General features: G+C 35.7%; 3 protein-coding genes across 4 annotated transcripts; 1 reads left to right on the forward strand and 2 right to left on the reverse strand.

Moving 5' to 3' along the window:
* Window positions 1-630: 630 nt before the first annotated feature.
* LOC107414049 (transcription elongation factor TFIIS) lies at window positions 631-3,042 on the forward strand. The gene is made up of 3 exons (XM_016022146.4): window positions 631-788; window positions 961-1,137; window positions 1,863-3,042. Exons 2-3 carry the CDS (start codon window positions 982-984, stop codon window positions 2,808-2,810), a joined length of 1,104 nt encoding a protein of 367 aa, XP_015877632.2. The 5' UTR covers window positions 631-788; window positions 961-981; the 3' UTR covers window positions 2,811-3,042.
* A 1,290-nt stretch (window positions 3,043-4,332) lies between these two features.
* Window positions 4,333-5,656, reverse strand: LOC107414023 (uncharacterized). Its single transcript, XM_016022106.4, has one exon. The coding sequence runs from the start codon at window positions 5,639-5,641 to the stop codon at window positions 5,027-5,029; it is 615 nt and encodes a 204-aa protein (XP_015877592.3). The 5' UTR covers window positions 5,642-5,656; the 3' UTR covers window positions 4,333-5,026.
* Window positions 5,657-6,494: 838 nt separating this feature from the next.
* LOC107414045 (uncharacterized) lies at window positions 6,495-18,431 on the reverse strand. Of its 2 annotated transcripts, XM_016022137.4 has the most exons (20): window positions 18,285-18,431; window positions 16,993-17,821; window positions 16,675-16,872; window positions 16,485-16,546; window positions 15,355-15,859; window positions 14,430-14,630; window positions 13,704-13,959; window positions 13,218-13,458; window positions 12,940-13,106; window positions 12,256-12,837; window positions 11,571-11,731; window positions 10,731-10,947; window positions 10,446-10,646; window positions 9,949-10,065; window positions 9,512-9,754; window positions 8,998-9,208; window positions 8,163-8,380; window positions 7,817-7,968; window positions 7,283-7,547; window positions 6,495-6,997 (listed from the first exon to the last, which is right to left on the reverse strand). In XM_016022137.4, the coding sequence occupies exons 2-20, from the start codon at window positions 17,817-17,819 to the stop codon at window positions 6,734-6,736; spliced, it is 5,088 nt and encodes a 1,695-aa protein (XP_015877623.2). In that variant the 5' UTR covers window positions 17,820-17,821; window positions 18,285-18,431; the 3' UTR covers window positions 6,495-6,733. The 2 variants fall into 2 exon arrangements, with proteins under 2 accessions (XP_015877623.2, XP_015877624.2); XM_016022138.4 differs by lacking the exon at window positions 18,285-18,431 and having other exon boundaries at window positions 16,675-16,867; window positions 16,993-17,133.
* Between the last annotated feature and the right edge of the window lie 34 nt (window positions 18,432-18,465).

Genomic DNA, 18,465 nt, shown 5'->3' on the forward strand with positions numbered 1-18,465 from the left:
TTTTCTAAACTTTATTTTATCTTTTTGTTAATATTTTTTTAAATAATGTGGCATTATATTACTGATTGACAAGATAAGGACAAAAGAAAAAAAGAGAAAAAGAAAAGAAAAGCACATAACAGAAGGGGCAAAAGATCCAGACGCTTATAGATATTGTGAAAAACTCAACCCAAAAGGAAAAACTCCAATTTTTTTATTTTTTTATTTTTAGATACTAACTAACATAACCGTGTTTAGCTTGTGCTAAAATAGATAAAAAAAAAATTAGTAGTATAATATAAATAAATATAAAGAAAAAAAAAAAAAAAAAAGGAAAAGGAAAGCTAAGCCCGCCTGAGAAAGAAACCGGAAAGGAGTAAGTACACGCGCCAAATTGCAGCGAGTCAGAGTCAGGCAGAGTAACAAACCCTAAGACCAGTTCCTAAGCAACCATCTACAAGTCAAGGTAAAAGAAAAAAAAAAAGAAAAAAATAACTGTCCGACGTGGACGACTCTACTTGAATCCGGTTCATACTTCGCCACAAGTGTTCCAAATATCAACCGCACGATCAGACAAAGTCTCAACTTTACAATTCTACCCCTCTCACTCACTCCAACCTCTTGCCTCTTTCCTATATATACACGCCTCCCTCAACCTTCACCTCTTTCTTTTCATTTTTTTTTTTTTCGGTTTTTTTGGTTTTCTGTTTCTCCAAGTCTCTTCTGGAATTCTAACTAGGATTGGAGGAGGAATAGCCGCACTCTCTCTCTATCTATTTATCTTTCGCTGGCTTTATAATCAGATCTCTGTAAGTTTTTACACCTTGCTGCTGAAATCGATAATCGTTATTGTCAATTTAATCGTTAAAAAAAGTTTTTTTTTTTTTTTTTTTTTTGGTTAATGGTTTTGGTTGTATCGGAGATTTGATTTTTGCTTGGTGGTTGAAATTTGAAATAATTTTGTTTTTGGAAATAATTAAGGGAGAAAATTGAGAAAGAAAGATGGAGAGGGAGCTGGTGGAGTTGTTCGAAGCGGCGAAAAAAGCGGCGGACGCCGCGACTTCCGGCGACGGAGGTTCGGAAGAAAGCCGATGTCTTGATGCGTTGGAGCAGCTTAAGGATTTTCCCGTCACTTATCACCTCCTTGTCTCTACCCAGGTATTCCATCTCTCCCCCCTGTTTTTCCCTTTTTCAGTTCTCTCTCTATTTTTACTATTTTTGCGTATATAATATAATTTCATGTTTATCATTGCGATTAGAAATTTATAGTATTTTATGTGTCAGAATTTTTTTTCATCGTTAGGCTGCTGTTGAATGTTGCTTATGCCTAGCGCGGAAAGAAAACCAAATTTGGATCTGAGTTTTTTTCTTTTTTGGTTAAATTTAATTTGCGGAATGTTGTTGTAAGTAGTTTGTGGACAATAAGTTTTTGAACTTTCATGAAGAATACAATATAGGTTGTGGACTAATTCTCTAAAACAACTGAAAGACAACTTAAAGAGTAATGACCGCCTCTATGTTTATCAGATGTAGTTTTTCCATTCGGATATATAGCTTAGGATATGAGAACATGGTTCTTTTCAATATGTCTTTTAACATATTTTATTGGTGTGATGGATCATTGAGCTAGACTGGAGATTGGATCATCGTTTAAATAATCATGCTATGACATCTTTTTGTTTTAAATTTAATTGGGTGTTGGTCGTTGTGGATAACATTGCAGTTCTAGTTGTAATGCCCACGTGATGTTGTATGTAATGTTACTGCACTAGGATTTAGTACATTGAAATCTCTTTTCTTTTCTTTTCTTTTTTGTTTTGGTTGGATTACCTGTAAGTTAGAATTTGGAATTTGTTTTTAACAATTGATATGCAATCTTTCAGGTTGGGAAGCGTCTTCGACCTCTCACAAAGCATCCTAAAAGGAAAATCCAGACTGTTGCTTCCAGCTTGATTGAGATATGGAAAGATATTGTTATAAAGGAAACAAGCAAAGATGTGAAAAATGGCAATGTAGAAAATAAGACAACGGTTAAAGTTGAGACTCCAAAATCTGATAAGGTTGTTAACAGGACCTCTTCTTTGAAGGTTACCAAGACAGAAACTGTCAAGGTTGAGAGAGCTGGGCATGATGTTACACCAAGCTCTGGAAAAGCTTTTAAGTCGGAAACTGTCACAGCAGAGAGAAAAATTGTCAAGACTGAAAATACTTCTGTGGCGGAAAATGTTAAGGTTGAGAAGATAACCAAAGAAGTGAAGAATCCAGCACTGAGCAATTCTGCTCTCCCAAAGCTGCCATCTATGTTAAAATGTAATGATCCCTTACGGAATAAAGTACGGGACATGTTGCTTGAAGCATTCTCTAAGGTTTCTAGTGAAGCTCATGAAGATATTTTGTATCAAGTGAATGAATGTGACCCTATTCGTGTTGCTGTTTCTGTGGAATCAGTACTGTTTGAAAATTGGGGCGGTTCTACCGGTTCCCAGAAGGCTAAGTATAGATCCTTGATGTTCAACCTCAAGGACCCAAAGAACCCAGATTTCCGCCGAAAAGTCCTTCTGGGAGATGTTAAGGCTGAGAGGCTTGTGAACATGAGCACGGCAGAAATGGCTAGTGATGAGAGGAAAGAACAGACCAAGAAGCTGGAAGAGAAAGCATTATTTGATTGTGAGCGTGGAAATGAATCAAAAGCTACAACTGATCAGTTCAAGTGTGGTCGATGTGGGCAACGAAAGACCACCTACTATCAAATGCAGACAAGGAGTGCTGATGAACCTATGACAACCTACGTAACCTGTACAAACTGCCATAACCGGTGGAAGTTCTGTTAGTCAGTCTTGTAGGCGTTGTTATTTGTTGTCAATTGACATCATCCTATAGCTTAAGAAGTGGCAGCAGTTGTAGTGTGGCTTTGTGCCATTGTGACCTTCATTGAGGAATTGATATGTAGAATTTTTATCATGTTCTCATCATGTAGGACAGTTAGTTTTTAAATTTATTTTTTCACAGTATTTTTAATGGATCTTACAAGTTTATGAAGTTTTCGCTCCTCATTTTATATTACTGTTCTTTGATCATTATTTATCAATGAGAATTAGGATCCTCTGCTTGTGTTTTCAGTCCTTGTCTGTGATTAGGTCTCTTCAATCTAGAAGCTTGTTGTCACAGTCACTTGACCGGATTACACTAGAGAAAGCTTTATGCCTTTTAATTATCATACTCTGTTCAATTCATTCTTAATTGTATCGGCAAATCTGGCAGCTTCAAAAATGCAAATTTTGTTAGGACTATAGAATGGAGCAATGGAGGGAATCCCTTCTGTTTATCCTTCTTTTGTCTTTAACCTAGTCATCTTCTTATTTTTCCTCCATTATTGTTAATGCTATGGCATTCTAAATCATTTTTTTTCCCTTGTTTCTGGGATTGGAATTCGTCTAATGACTGGAAAGAGGTTGTCATGTAAGATCTAACATTAGCATGCGGACCCTGAAAAAAAATCTCTAAAATTTTAAAAGACAAATCCCCAACGCAATCTAGTCTCGAAACTAAATCCCTTTCAAGCAAACAATTAAAATCCATATCCGTAAATGCTACCAGCAATTTTATGTTGATGTCATCATCACTGTACTCAGAATTAACACCAAAACAAGAGCCATGCCAAGTTTCTCAGCTGCAATCAGAATGACTAGAACTTAATCACTGGCCTATGCTCGGTTTGTATACCATGATTTACAAATTCATCTTGGATAAGTATTTTTGGAAACATATATATAGGTTAATTTGCTCTCTAACTGGGCCAAGAGGAGGCATTATGGCAGCCTGTTATCATAATGAATTAAGATCGTCAGCAATAATGTGTTTTGAATCACCATACGAGGCACGAGCTGTTGTTGACTAATTCTTTGCACGAAATCATTTTGGCAGGTATGGTATTCCATGGGGATGAGTCCGCTCTTTCTCTTCCTCCACTTTATTCTTATCAACACTGACAAATCTTAGCGAAAATAAGACAACGGAGTTTGCTTGTGTTGAATTATAGGAGCCTGCCTTCTGAATTTTAATGCTTAACAGGAACTAAGTTCTTTTCTTCTATTTAGTTTTCAATGCTGAATTGTGTGACAAGCATTCAAAGTATAATTAGTTTGTGGACAAAATGACCATGTAAAGCTTAATTTCGTAAGACAAAAGGTCTTTTTATTTGTTCTAGTTTCTGATAGGATAGGATATGGATGGGAATAATTCTCTTAAAAGCACTTAAAAAAAAACACGAAGGCTAGAAATTTCAAGAAATATTAGGTTATTGATCTCTATTGGATAAAAGAATTTGGTCTGCGAATCGATTTTGATGCTGTATTAAATATAAAATTGACTTAATAATTGTAATTATAATTATAATAAACAATACAACATGTTCAAGGCATCTAGTCTTTAGCTGCAGATCTACAGAACATATTTGGCTTGACCAATCTAATTGGCAATCTTCAAGACTGGAGAAGAAGAGCATGTTTGTCACAACTTTTTCTCATCCTCTACTTGCTCTGGTTACACACACACACACACACACAAACCACGATATCTGAATATGTTATAGAGTATTGCTGTTTGTTTTTATGATTATCTAAATTGAAAACCCGAGGCAGAAATTCTCTTCACCTATTTTATGTTCTTTCGAGGAAAGTTACGACTGACTAAATGTGCTAATGAGATTTCTCTACTGCTTAGTATCATTCTTAATTTTGGCAATTGGACATGAAGTAGCTTAATAACAAATGAAGTTCTGCCAAAGAAACCCCATGAACAATTAGTTCCAAACAATCTGATTATGACATTGATCTGGGTGATCTTGCTTTCACAGCTCACAGACTAAGCAGATTGATAGCATAAGAAAAACTTTCTGAAAATTAGTGTTTTGTCTGCTTTCAAAACAGAGTATGCCTTTGCATACACACACAAAAACCAAATACCAAAAATAAGTAGAGCACAGCATGACTACTAGACTTTCATGGAAGTTTATATATATATATATATATATATATATATTTATGTATCAAGATTCTTGGTGAGAAGAATCACCATCAACATCAACATCAACATTTGTACGTTCCTTGAGAGCCTGGAAAACTCTGGAACTTTTGTCGAAGATCTGAGCCCTGCGATTGTAATCATTAGGCTCTCTTCCTTGATCTTCACCCATAATAGCTTCACGTTCCAAGCATTCTAGCAGCTCCACTACTCCTTTCCTTCCTCCACAGTTCTCTCTCAACCTTCCCAATCTCATCCACTCTGCTTTCTCTTCTGGGTTTATCTCCTCCTGTAGTTCTCTCTCCAACTCTGCTACATAACCCGAACCCAACTTCTCACACTTCACCGCAACCCCTTCTAATCTATGGTGGTCAACTTCTCTCTGCAATAAGCTCGGTCCCACTTTCCATCTCCAAGTGCTTAACGATGGAACTGTTACATGCCGAGGACGATGACTTTGGCATAGAAAAGAAGGTCGTTGGGTTCTGTAGGAGAGAAAAGATGAGCAGTGAAGGTTGCTTGTAGTGGTACGAAAAAGATAGACTTCCAAGGTTATCTCTGACTCGCAGTTTGTCTGAGTTTGAGCGGGTTGAGTACCGGATTTATATAAGGTTTGAGATGGAAGACTACGCATACCCATTTCTCCACGTGGAACTGGTCGGATCCCTAGTGGACACGTGCATAGCACGTGTAAACAGAGGATAGAGCATTCGAGATTCCTGGTGGTTACTCCTCGATGACCCACAAAAAAACACGAGGCGCGCTCTTCAAAGTGTGCAAGGCTCATGTTTGGTAGTCCTCGTCAAGGATTGTCTTATTAACGTGTTAAAGACTTTAAATGGGGTGGTACTAATTTTGGGAATTTGGCAAGGTACTGGGTTTCTATCGAAAAGAAGAAGAAGAGGTGCTCGAAAAGCCGAAGGCAAAGTGATTTTCAAACTCTTTATTTTTAGGTGCAAATGGGGTCCAGTCAATGGATTGCGTTTCTGCGGAATCTTGTTCAACTTGCTAAGCTTAAAAGTCTTAAACCATATAAAGGAATGAATGGAGTGTGTGTTTTTTCTCCTGACGCATGCACATCCCTTGTGAAGATGAAGAAGAATGATATTATTATGTACAAGTTTAGTAGTGGTCCAATTTATCGGCTTGGGACCATATCCAGCTTCTTGACAGAATGAACTGAGAGTACCAAATTTGACAATATCCAGCTAAACCTATTTACTTGTGCACCACGAAACATGAATTGCTGAATAGATTGCAAAAGTGACTTTTTCTGATGGAATCTATGGTGGACATACACCCGGATTTTGAAGTTTTGAATTGATTTTAATGATATCCACTGGTGGTGCGAATAAAAATCCTGTAAAAGGTATATTAATGGACAATGGTGCTTTTTAACACCCAGTCGTTATATCCAAGCTTCATGTCTTTTGAATTACAGTTTAACAGATAGCAGAAATAAAGCGGTGGATTCAAGACTTTGGATGAGGAGGTGGGAAAGAAAGAGGTTCTCTTTGAAAAAGTATATATACTAACATCAGCAAAAGTTATATATACAAGAATAACATGATTCATAAACCTATGGAATGATAAAACGGAGAAAAACCTACAAAAATTGCAACAGGAATATCCTCATCATCGATCTTTTAACCATTGGTGCTGCTCGGACAGTCGCTAAGTTTTCCTTTATTAAGTTATGCACAAGATAAAAATTGATCATTCTGAATAATCTTCATAATGAACTTGAATCAGTTTGCTTATTGAGTCTCCTCTCGGCTGCCAATGCAGCAGCCACAGCAGGTGGCAAATGTCTTAGACTATCTGTTTGCTTATTATCAGTTCCAGCTACATTGGATGGCACTGCTGCAAATAGTGATTCAATGTCTTTTAGTGTCAAAAAAGGCTGATCTTGATTCTTTGTATTCCCACTAATAAATGCAGTTGCATTCCTGCTCCTGTTGAGTTTATATATACTCTCTTCAACTGTGTCCTTAACCTGTCATCGGAAAACAGGATACAACCAAAGAAGTTCAAGCAAATGCATGTGTAGAATAAGAAGAAAGTATGCAATACATAGATAACATAATTCCCATGTCCAAATATTACAGAATCTCCATCAGGAGACCAGGTCTATTAATTAAACTATTCTCTACCAGAAGGTGCTAGATTATATGTAGGTGACTCTGTTTTAACATGGGATACATGCTGTAGACATGTTGTGCCCGTGCCATGCATTTTAAAGAAACTAGTAACCAATTTAAAAACAAAGAGATATGCGTACAATGAAACGGTGAACCAGCGTCCTATTTTTCTGCCCTATTCGGTGCACCCGGCTGATTGCTTGTGCTTCTGCTGCTGGATTGAGTAGTGGCTCTACAAGAACAACATGCTGTGCTTCTAAAAGATTGAGGCCATTGGCTCCATGTTGAGTTAAGAGCAATAACACTTGAATAGATTTTTGTTCCAATTGCTCGCCATGTATCTTGTACTTCCCTTTTGTGCTGCTTTTTTGTCCTCTAAATTCACTGATGGAAACATGTGATTTCCTGCACTTTCACAGCCATAGTTAAGTGATATTGGCACATGCAAGAGCAATTAATAAAATAGCTTTATCAGCATTCCCAACAATTCTACAAATGGATGCTTAATTTGATGTGAGGTACTCCTTTATCAACAAGAGTTGACTTACAGCACAATAGGCAATAAAGAAAATACATTGTTAGAATTTGAACCATATATGAAATCTTTTGCCCAACAATGTCCATACAACAATCAGCGTAGGATACTGTAAGAAGAAATTAGACAATCATCTTACCTGCCTCCTTTCATCCGAATATAGGTGATATCATTAGCAGCAAAGGCATGTTCTAATACATCAAGGACATCATTCCAACTTGAGAAAACAAGAACTTTCTCTTTTGGATCTTTAGACTTGATCCACAAGATTCTTCTTGTCACTGCTTCAATCTTCAAATATCACAGAGAAAAGAAATTAAACTAGCCATAATCCACTATATATATTAGGTAAGACTCTCTTTTGTACAGTCATGCAAACGTCAAACGAATGAGCATATGAAAAATAATGTAAAAAGCATATAACCATCCAAAGGAATATTTCCAGGCCTTTCTAATTTATTACAAAAACCCAGGTGGAAGAATACCTTAGTACCATATGAACCTTGAACTACAATAGATGCTTCACACTTTTCATTATCTTGAAGAGTTTGAAGCGGAGAAGAATTAGAAGATTCATTTTGCCTATCATCAACATATGCAATATTGCCAACGTCAGTACGTTGTCGACATGTTGGGCACCTTACCCACTTATCTTGACCCTTATTATTACGAAGCAGTCTCCATTCAGTCATTGCAAATAAACCTAGCAGGAACAAATGTATGAAGTTCTGTTATGATAAGGAAACAATAAGCCAAAACTTAGGAATAATGGAGACACAGCTATGCAATCTGTATAATTTAGATTTTAAGATTTAAACAAAGAACCACTTCTGATATGAAATGTGTTTAGATTCAAAGAGATGTAAACAGAAGAAGGCAAGTCATAATTGCTCCTCTGGATCCACTTTTTACTTCTCCCAGCAAAGTAGAGATTTAGAAGTAGGAACAAGATATTTCCCGCTTGATTTCTCTACGTTTCAAATAATATACCCTCATTGAAATATATATATATATATATATATTTTTCTTTTTTTCTTTTTTCTTTTTTTTTTTCCCTTCTCTATGTATAAAACAAGGATAGGCAAGTTCTTCTCAACTCTTTACATTCTTTCTTTAAATTGCCAAGGGATCTCAGACAGCAGCACTGGGTAGAGGGCAGGGTTTGGGAAGATTTTACTAGAAAATTGGTGGATAAGATTTTTAATTAGAAAAAAAAAAATGCGTCTGGTCTTTTTGAAATTATTATTTCATTCTGAAAACTAGTATTCTCAACTATCTATTGAGGGCAATAATCTTGAGATAATAATGTGTAAAACTTACATTTACAGCATGTAACATGCCCACATTGAAAAACCATCTTTCGAGTGCTCAACATGTCTTGGCAAACTGGGCATGTTTCGTCATCAGCTTTAAGTATGCGTTCATTTTTCGGTTCAGTACAAGATAATTCAGTAACTGCTGAAACCTCTTCTGTTAAAGAGGAATTATCCGGGTTTTCTGATGTAGTTTTCTGTTTAGCTTTTACCAAACCCTGCAAATGAGTGAAAAAGTGTAACTACCCGTAAAAATAAACCAGTACATATACATTAGAACATATAAGGAGAAAAAGCATGGTTTACTTTTTGGGCGTTTGATATGCTGGCATGGTGTCATATCAGAAGGTCAAAGCAAAATATGGTGGCAGGATTTCTTAAAAAATTCAAAGCATAAACCCAGAATTAATAAAAATTACTGATACCATTGGACCTTGGTTATGCTTTATGGCATTTGATTATTGCAGCTGAGGACAAGTAGCTTCATATATGAACTACCAAAGATGAAATTTTGTTTGTACCTTTAAATATCGAAGTTTTCCTTTTACACATGACAACAAACTCAAGGCCACGAACTTGTCATTGGTGTATTGCACACTAGCTGAAGGTAATTCATCTTCACTTAAAGCATACAAAGATTTGTCATCCTCATTTTCTCGTCGCCGTAATCGTGTAGTTGCCATCTTAATTTCGTCATGAGCTTGCAGAACTTGAGCTTGAGCTATAGCCAGGGACCTTGCATGACCATATTCCTTTCGCATGCCCTTAGTGAGGGAAATTTGAAAAAGGATCAGATTTTGAACAAAGATGGAGCAGTCATTTGAAAATCAAACTAAAGCTCCAGAAAAGATCTAAAATGAGGATGTATTTGAGTCTCTTCTTTAAATCATTCAATAGAAGAGTCTTTTATAACAGATAAGAAGTTACCATTAACAGAACATGATCAATCAGGTAATACCTCAAGCATGTGCAAGTGCTTAGATGCTGCTGATATACCATCCTTCCCTAATTGAGCTTTGCAATGGCTCTTTATAACTCCAAGAACAACCTCCAATTCAGATGGAGATTTTGAAACCTATCAATCCAAAAAATAAAAGAAAAAGCATGCTATGAAAAAGAACAAGAGAAATAAGTTTATAAGGTACCATATCTATGTTATACAATAAAAGTCTGGAAATGCTCTTTTATGGTTGTCATAAACATGAATCCGAGTAAAATCAGAAAGGACAGTCAAAACAGTGTTGATCTAAGCATGAATACGTAATAACTAAAGAAATCTGCTTGAAAAACTATTAATGGTTAATATGCATCGTCAAAACAAAGAAATAACCCAAAAAAAAAAAAAAAAAAAAGAAAAAAACACACTAACAATAAGCACTCTGCTTCAGAGGTCAAAACATGGTGCTTTAGAGCACCCTCAAAATGATAAAAAGGTTTCGCAGTAAAGCAACTGACCACAACATTTTCTCCAACATCTCTTTTCTTAGATTCTTCATGTCTGGCATTAGATGATTTGGAAGTTTTGTTTTGCTGGGACAAGTTCCAATAGAAACGATTTAGTGCAGAGTTCTTCTTCTGCAAAACTATAGCCTCTTCAGCAGATGTAATTAGCCCTCCATGTGCTTTGTTGAGACGAAAAAGCCTTGCTTCATAACCCTTTAAGGAAATCAAATCATGAAAACCATACAACCATTTCCAGTGAAATAGGAAAACAAGGTTAACAGACATTGTGTAGCAAACCTGAAATAATTCATCTAATTCACACATAACACATGCAGGACCTTCACCATTGATCTGACAATTTTGACAATTGCTCACACGTTCAATATCCTCTTCCTTCGGGTTCTCCATCGTGTGATCAATCTCTAAAAGTTGATCAACTAAAACTTTTCTGGCGGCTTCCAATTGGTCCAAACCAGTCTGGATATGATACTTTAGACCACTTATGGACCGGAAACTATAATTGAGCATAAATGGTTAATCACGGACAAAGAAATATATTCATAATATGTTTAGTTATCTTCCATGAAAAATGATAGGTAAAGGATTCATCTTTTTCAATAAGTAGAGTAATTATAGATTCCATTCAAAGAAAATTTCCTAAATTTGTGAATTGACATGTCAAAACCTGAAATAAGACTCATGTCGAGATAAGATTAAGACCTATGGCTCGTGTCCACAGATTGGAGCATGCAGCCTATCAAGAATAGTACAAAAATGGCTACTAGGAAAAACAGAAAAGTTTTGTAACTAATCAGTCCCATGTCCAAAATAAATCCTTAGTCTTTTACAATGATACTTGAACAAGAACTCTGTATATATCATAATCGACTATGTACCTATTCAATCTGTCATGGTGAAAAACAAATATTCAGTATAATTCAGTATACATATTGATGAAAAGATGTCATTATAAACAATTTTCTAGAGGTGAAAATTATTTCTTAATATAATGCAGAAAGATTACAAGTTATGACTGAATAAGTGGTTACACTAATATATAAGTTACGACTGAAAAAGTGGTGACACTAATATACATTTATTATGAATGAAACAAAGGAAAATGATATCATCACTAACCGAGATGCAATTCTTGATGATCTTGAACTGTTTAGAGTTCCTGATACAGCCTCTTCAATCTTTCTGATTAACTCGCTTGAAAAATCTTTGCTCTGCTCAGCATGAAGAAGGGCTTCCACCCACCATACAGTATTTTTTCTTTCACCATTTGCAAAACAAACCTTCAAGAATTTTTATTTTAAAATTAAACATAGCAAAAAGCATTTATTTTATATATTTTTTATTAAACAGTTGAAAGATCATTTATATAGATCTAGCCTCATTAAAGAAATCCTAAAACCATGAGGTGTTGGTAAGCAACAAAGTTCCTTGGAGGCAAGAGCAGTAGAAGAAATTATTAAATCAGGTGAGGCTTGATTAAGTTGTCAGATGTGTAAGGGAAAGAGATGTATTTACCAGCTTTATGGCTCGCTTACAGAATATTATTAGGTATTAGAGGATATACTCTAACATGTGTTTCCATATTTATCCTTCTGTTAAGTGAGAAATCTCTAATTTTCAATATTTTAAATGAGTCCACATGATATTTTCAATTTAGACCCAAAAAATAGTATGTAATAGGACATCTAGAATGGGCATTGCGTAAAATTAAATAAGATGCAATAAGAGATTTTCTGTAGGTCATAATAATAAGAGACAATAAGATACACCATGCAAGCCATATGATAGCATGGAGGATCCATACCTGCATGTATGATTTTCTAAATTCTTCTTGCGCATGGGATAGCTTTGAACGAAATGCAGATAAGTATTTCTGTTTCATATTCTCACAAGCAGTTCTCAAAGACACATCACTCAAAGAACTAGAGGATGCCTGGGCTACAATATCGCATTCTTCATTATTTAGGCCATTTTCAGGCAAGTCAGTTGTACTATCCAGCAGATTCCCAGAATCAGTAACAAAATTGCCTTTCTCACTCACTTTCCGCCTCTTATAAACATATTGATCACACTTTTCAATACGATGCATCTTGGAGACTCTCCCAGGGCTCTCAGGGAACTCTTGCCTATTTAAAAGGCACTGCTCAGAGCACCTTGCTGCCAGTGGGAGTGTTTCAGAAAGATTATGATGAATGTGAATATTCAACAATGGGTCCAATCGAAAATCTTCAGAGTACTCTTCTGCTAAAGCCAGTGCTTCCTTGTAAAGTGATACTGCTTCAATATAATTTTTCTGAATAATAGCTAGCCCTGCAAGCCCATTTAAAGCAACAACCAATCTCCTGAGAGCTTCCTCACCTTCTACCTTTGTCTTACTTACAAGAACCTACAAAAAAAATAAATATATATATATATCTGTTTAACAGAAAAACCCATGGGCAACAAGTTTCTAGGAAGTATGAAAATAAAATTTAAATATGTAAACCACCATCAGTATTTCCTCCATTGTCATGGGGGACTGTTGCAGAGAACGCAACCCAGAACTTCCTACTTGAGGGTGGCAGCATGCTTGGCGAAGCTTAAGGAGTGTGTTGAGAAGCTTTCCTGCCTCAGCATGGGTAATGAAAGAATCACATGAAGTAGAATCTAAACAGCCTGGAAAAAGCCAACAGGAAATTTTTATAAACTTAATGGCATTTCTCCTACTCATACACTGTTGCAATTAAAATTACTACCAAACAAAGTTGCACAACAACCATAAACGACCTGTCACATTTCTTTTGCTAATATCTTTTTTCAAACTTTCAATAATTTCAAGGGCCAAACTTGCACAAGTTTCATGTTGCCTCTGATAAAAGTGCTCTTCAACTGGTGAGAAGGTGAGCCAAGAGAGGCACTCCTCCTGAGGAGGTAGCTGCAACTCATCTGCAACATGTACTTTTGAAGAACGCCACATGATTTGTTTAAAGAACTTGTGTGTAAATTCCATGGCTCCAGGGTCTCTCCTCTGCAAAAGATAATGAATTAAGAAACTTGTGTGTTGTGCACAAACTTCAAGCTTAACAAGAATCATTAAAATAACTAAAGAGCCAGAAAGACATCCTCAGAAAAATTACAAAAAAAATTAAACTTAAGAAAATATAAATTGTAAAAAGAATAAAATAAAATAAAGAAGTTAGTGTACATTGGTTTGTGTTGTAAGTTATTTTCTTTCAGGGTAGAGGAAACAATCACAGAATATGAATTCCATACCTCATATGGATCTCGCATGACATCAACCCACCACCTATAAACATTGAAAGGACTGGCTTTAAGAAATCGAAGAAGGCCATACAAATCGTCAAACTTCCGTTGTATAGGAGTCCCTGTTATGCACCAGCGATGCTTTGCATATAGTCGCAGAGCCATCTCTGTGGCAGCAGTGGCATTACTCTCTACCATTTGGGCTTCATCCATACAAATCCTCCACCAGAATATTCTGGTCAAATAAGTTGGAATGACAGGGTACCTACAATGAATTGGCTCCTTCATTATCTTGAAAATTCATATTCTCAAGAACTCTGCATCTAAAACATCCAATGATGTTTCTATGACAGAGTATCTAACTAATAAAAGCAAAAAAGGCAGTTAAATAAATTAAAATTTTTTTTAGCAACTTGAAAGTATAATCCTTTTACAACAGTGTTAGAATTCTGCATCTAAAACAATCCAATAATGTTTCTATGACAAAGCATCTAAGAAAAGAGAAAATATAATTAAATAAACTAAAAGCAATATTCTCAAAACTTGATAGTAAATCCTTTTACAACATCAAATGATGTTGCCCATGAGAAACAAATTATTCTATACCATGATGAGTAATTACTCCTACAATATCCTTTAAAATGCTCTGAAAATTCAATATAAGACTTGTTTACGACTTTCTGAATCCATTTTTGAGAAAAGACAAAAACAAGCTATAACAAGTTCTGAAAGGACCTCTTTTGGAATCTCATGAAACGTCGATCACCTTCATGCCTATCACAATCATGCGATAGATCCTCCTTCAGCACATCATATGTTGTTAGAACAATGTCAGCATTGACAAGTTCACTGATATCAATTGCAGATTTATTTGAAAGAGATGTGTCTCTGACGCCTTCATAGATAAGAGTTTTTAAAGAACCAGGACGGGTATGGCTAGGATAGTAAATAACAATAAAAAAGTCAGTCTGCAGCACATGCATCAGGAGAAAACATATAATATTAACAAAATCTTCTAATCATCCTGAGGATGGAAAACTATCTTAATAGGATACTATAAAAAAGAATCATCTAAGAATTGCGAAAATCTTTATTAGATAGAACAATAACCATCTACCAAGCAACATGAAACGCATTGTGAAACATAATGTCCAATTCATTATCCATATTGGTATTTCAATCTCAGCTCTAACATATGCATTTATTTCTTGATAGATCAATGAAAGAAGGATCTAAATCCTACTAAACTATGACAAGTACATTTATATTTTCACCCATCCAGCTCAGGCATAATGGGACTTGATAAATAATTTACCAATCCAGTTCAGGCATAATGAGACTTAATAGCTAATACTTTTCTAATGCTTTTAAGGACATAGTACTTTTTAGATGGTAATGCATATCATTAAATCTATATTTGATTAGTATTAACACACAAATTCTTGTAAAAGCAGCATCTCATTGTATATTCTTACAAATAATCTACACATGTAACTACCGATCATAAAAATAGTTTTATTATTTATCATTGAACATCGTAAGGTAAATGAGAGAATATTACAAAGCTAAATGTAGCAAACAATTTAGATAAGAGTAATTCTAGTGCACTTCTTTGCATGCTGAGATTTGCCAAGCAGGATAGTTAAGACATAAGACATACCGTAAAATTTCATCATGCCACTGGGGCAGTATAGGAGCAGGACAAACTATAAGAGTGGCACCGGTAGCTATGGGTGAGTCAGTAGCTTGTATCAGTTCTGTGCACAGCTGGCACATATGTTCCCCATCTCTCACAACTATGGTGGTTGCATTCTTCTTTCCATTGTGATTTTGTATCTTAGCTGCTGACATTCTTCCACATCCTCGTCCATCAGAGACTTCTTTGGATTTTATAGTTTTTCCTTTAGATGAGTAACCAACACAATCTGCATGTTGCCATGCATCACACATGTCACACTGTACCCATAATCCTTTATATCTGCGACTTTCACTCACAGCTCCACATATACACTCAACACGCTCCCTTTTCAATCTTTTAAGATTCATTTTCAGATACGCGCTAGCTTGTAAGTCACTATCAACAAATATGCTGCCTTCAGATGCAGTCTTATGATGAGCAAAGATGCATGCAAGCAGTTCCACAGTCTTCCCCAAGCCCATTTCATCTACAATAGCCATAGAAGATAATCATTAGTGCAATTACTAATTAAGCAACATTAGTTTCTCTTTATTAGTTCTTTGATGTTTCAACCACATTCATAAGCAAGCATATTTCCTTCTACAGCTGGACAGAACAAGGAACAAATGCTTAAGAAACGCAACCAGTCTTAAGCATATGCCTTCATTCCCTCGATGTGCCAAAGATAGCCATAGAAATTTTTAAAAGCACACAAAGGTATTTAAATGACATCACATGACGAACTTTCATGACTGTCAATATCATGTCTAATTTTGGTTCAGACTATCAAGGTTGCCTCCAATACATCTAGCACCATATTTAAAGGATTGCTCGACATTTGAATGAACTTTAAAAGAAGTAGCAGATTCTAAATATGTTTAATAATGTAATACTTGTATATTTCTATTTAAGAAGCAAGTTCCACAGACATTCATTTTATCAGATTTTTGGAAGTGTTTATAAAGTCAGTGTTATACATCATGGAAAAACACCCAACTTTTCACCACATTGCAATCCTGATGATCATGGAAAAATTAACTATAAGGTTCACTAGATACTTATAAATCATAATAAAAAAACAGAAGCAGTAGAAAGTAGAGAAGTTGCAGTACCAGCAAGGATACCACCAAAAATATTTGCTGAAGAAGGCTCTGGGTCCAATGAAATATTTCCACTAAAGATAATAATTATGTTTGTCATTAGTAAGCATATTTAGCAAGAACGAGAGAGAATGCTTTATGCTAAAACCAACAAGAAAAATCCTCTTATTTCCCATATTCATGTCATATGAGAAAATAATACCTGAATGGATTGTAGAACATATTTGAAGATATGTTGAGGAACTTCACAGGCATACACAAAGGAGAAAAGAACTGAAGTTCATTTGGACTTCCTAAATCTCCTTTCTCTCGATTTACCATCCAGTAAGCTGCACGACGCTGATATGGTCTCAACTCAGGAAGCAAATCAGGCAAGTCTTCTTCAAGCATTGCATCTGCTCTATACGGAAGATACACCAAGGATTTCACTCCAGGATTTATAGAGACAAAATATAACAAAATAATGAACCATCATCATTGTTATACATGTTAATAACACTGAAAATATAACGATACTCACTTTGAAGGTTTAATGGCTTCATAAAACACAGCAGCATCAAACTTTCCACCTTTCTTGCGGTTAGAATTTATATCTGCCATTTCTGTTTGCAAATCAAGTTCCGTTTCTGTTGATTTACTCACTCCATACCTAGCCTCTGAAGTCACTACTTCTGGTCGCAGCCAAGCCATAACATTCATCATACTCTTTTTCCACAACTGCCGTGTATTGTCTAGAAGTGACTCGCAAGCATCAAACGCACTCTTAAGCATCTCCACCCTCATCCTGACCGATGACATATCCTTTGAAATCACAATTCCTAGAACTGGTCTCAATGTCAAAAACTTCAAACTTGCTAAATGAACAAGACCAGACACACTCTCATCTGGTCCATCAAATGTCCCCGATAGGATCACTGAGCACGTGCTCACATCATCCACTGTACATTTTTCAATGAACTCTAACAATATATCTGTTGAGGATATCACAGGCCAATGACCTAGTTTTATACGGTCAACATACTGACTTACATTGCGTAAACAAAACCTTAATGAGTACTTATTGTCTCCTAAAAATTCCTCATTCACTTCATGACTAGAAAATGACCCTTCTCTTATATTCAAATCCATTAAAACTACTTCGGAAATATCAAGGTGTTCATCATCAGAAACCCAACCAGACCTATCAACTTCCACAAAATATGGTTTATCAACTTCATCAAGCTCCTTTTGTGCTTCTTCAGTTTCAAAACCTTTCTGGTTATCCAATTCTGCCTGATTAGCAGTATCATGACCGTTTAATATTATCCCACCGGATCGATGCGGTCTGCTTTGCTTCCTTCTCCCCATTACTGCATAGAAAGCAATTTAATAATCGCATAACATTAAAAAATTACACATTTAATCACTATCACATAAAAAAGCTCAATATTGGGTGCAGGACTTGGAAAAAAATTAACTAAAGCTTTAAGTTTTATGCTGATATTAATGCAAACCCAAAGTACCCCCACAATTGGAGGGGAAAAAAAAAAAAAAAAGGAACAACAAAACCAATAAAAGAACACAACGTTAATGGAATGGTAAGGAGCTGAAACAAGAAAATTCGTTCTAATGATAAAGTAAAGAAACTTTAACAGAAGAAAATTGGAAAATTGGAAAATTTGCTGTAGTTTTCATTCTAAAAGAGTGAAACAAAAACTATGCTTTTTTTACAATGTTAGGAAGTATGATGCTGTTGAATGAACTAAATTTCAAGAATTAGGGGATAAAGATTCGAACTTTAACGAAAAAGGTGGTCGAATTTCCAATACGAACCTGAAAATAACTGTGGTCGTTAACGGTGAGCTCTCGGATCAATAACCACGCATGCCCGGCCTCTGAAAGAGCCTAGAACTCACTCACGTGCGAGTCGTGACCAGTTTTCCGAGTCTTCGTTCTATTTCACAAATTTATAGACTAGGGGCCCCATCCAAAAATGAAATTACAGTTATACCCC

This window comes from Ziziphus jujuba, chromosome 8 (assembly GCF_031755915.1).
Source record: "Ziziphus jujuba cultivar Dongzao chromosome 8, ASM3175591v1".
Taxonomy (NCBI): domain Eukaryota; kingdom Viridiplantae; phylum Streptophyta; class Magnoliopsida; order Rosales; family Rhamnaceae; genus Ziziphus; species Ziziphus jujuba.

Bases quoted from the DNA above. Each gene is read 5' to 3' on its own strand.
- LOC107414045 (XM_016022137.4), bottom strand. From the start codon at position 17,819: ATGGGGAGAAGGAAGCAAAGCAGACCGCATCGATCCGGTGGGATAATA. The intron at 13,960-14,429 runs GTCCTTTCAGAA...AATTCATTGTAG, and splicing joins TTCATGAGATTCCAAAAGAG to GTACCCTGTCATTCCAACTT. The intron at 9,209-9,511 runs GTACAAACAAAA...ACTCATTTGCAG, and splicing joins GAAAACTTCGATATTTAAAG to GGTTTGGTAAAAGCTAAACA.
- LOC107414049 (XM_016022146.4), top strand. From the start codon at position 982: ATGGAGAGGGAGCTGGTGGAGTTGTTCGAAGCGGCGAAAAAAGCGGCG. The intron at 1,138-1,862 runs GTATTCCATCTC...GCAATCTTTCAG, and splicing joins ACCTCCTTGTCTCTACCCAG to GTTGGGAAGCGTCTTCGACC.
- LOC107414023 (XM_016022106.4), bottom strand. From the start codon at position 5,641: ATGGGTATGCGTAGTCTTCCATCTCAAACCTTATATAAATCCGGTACT.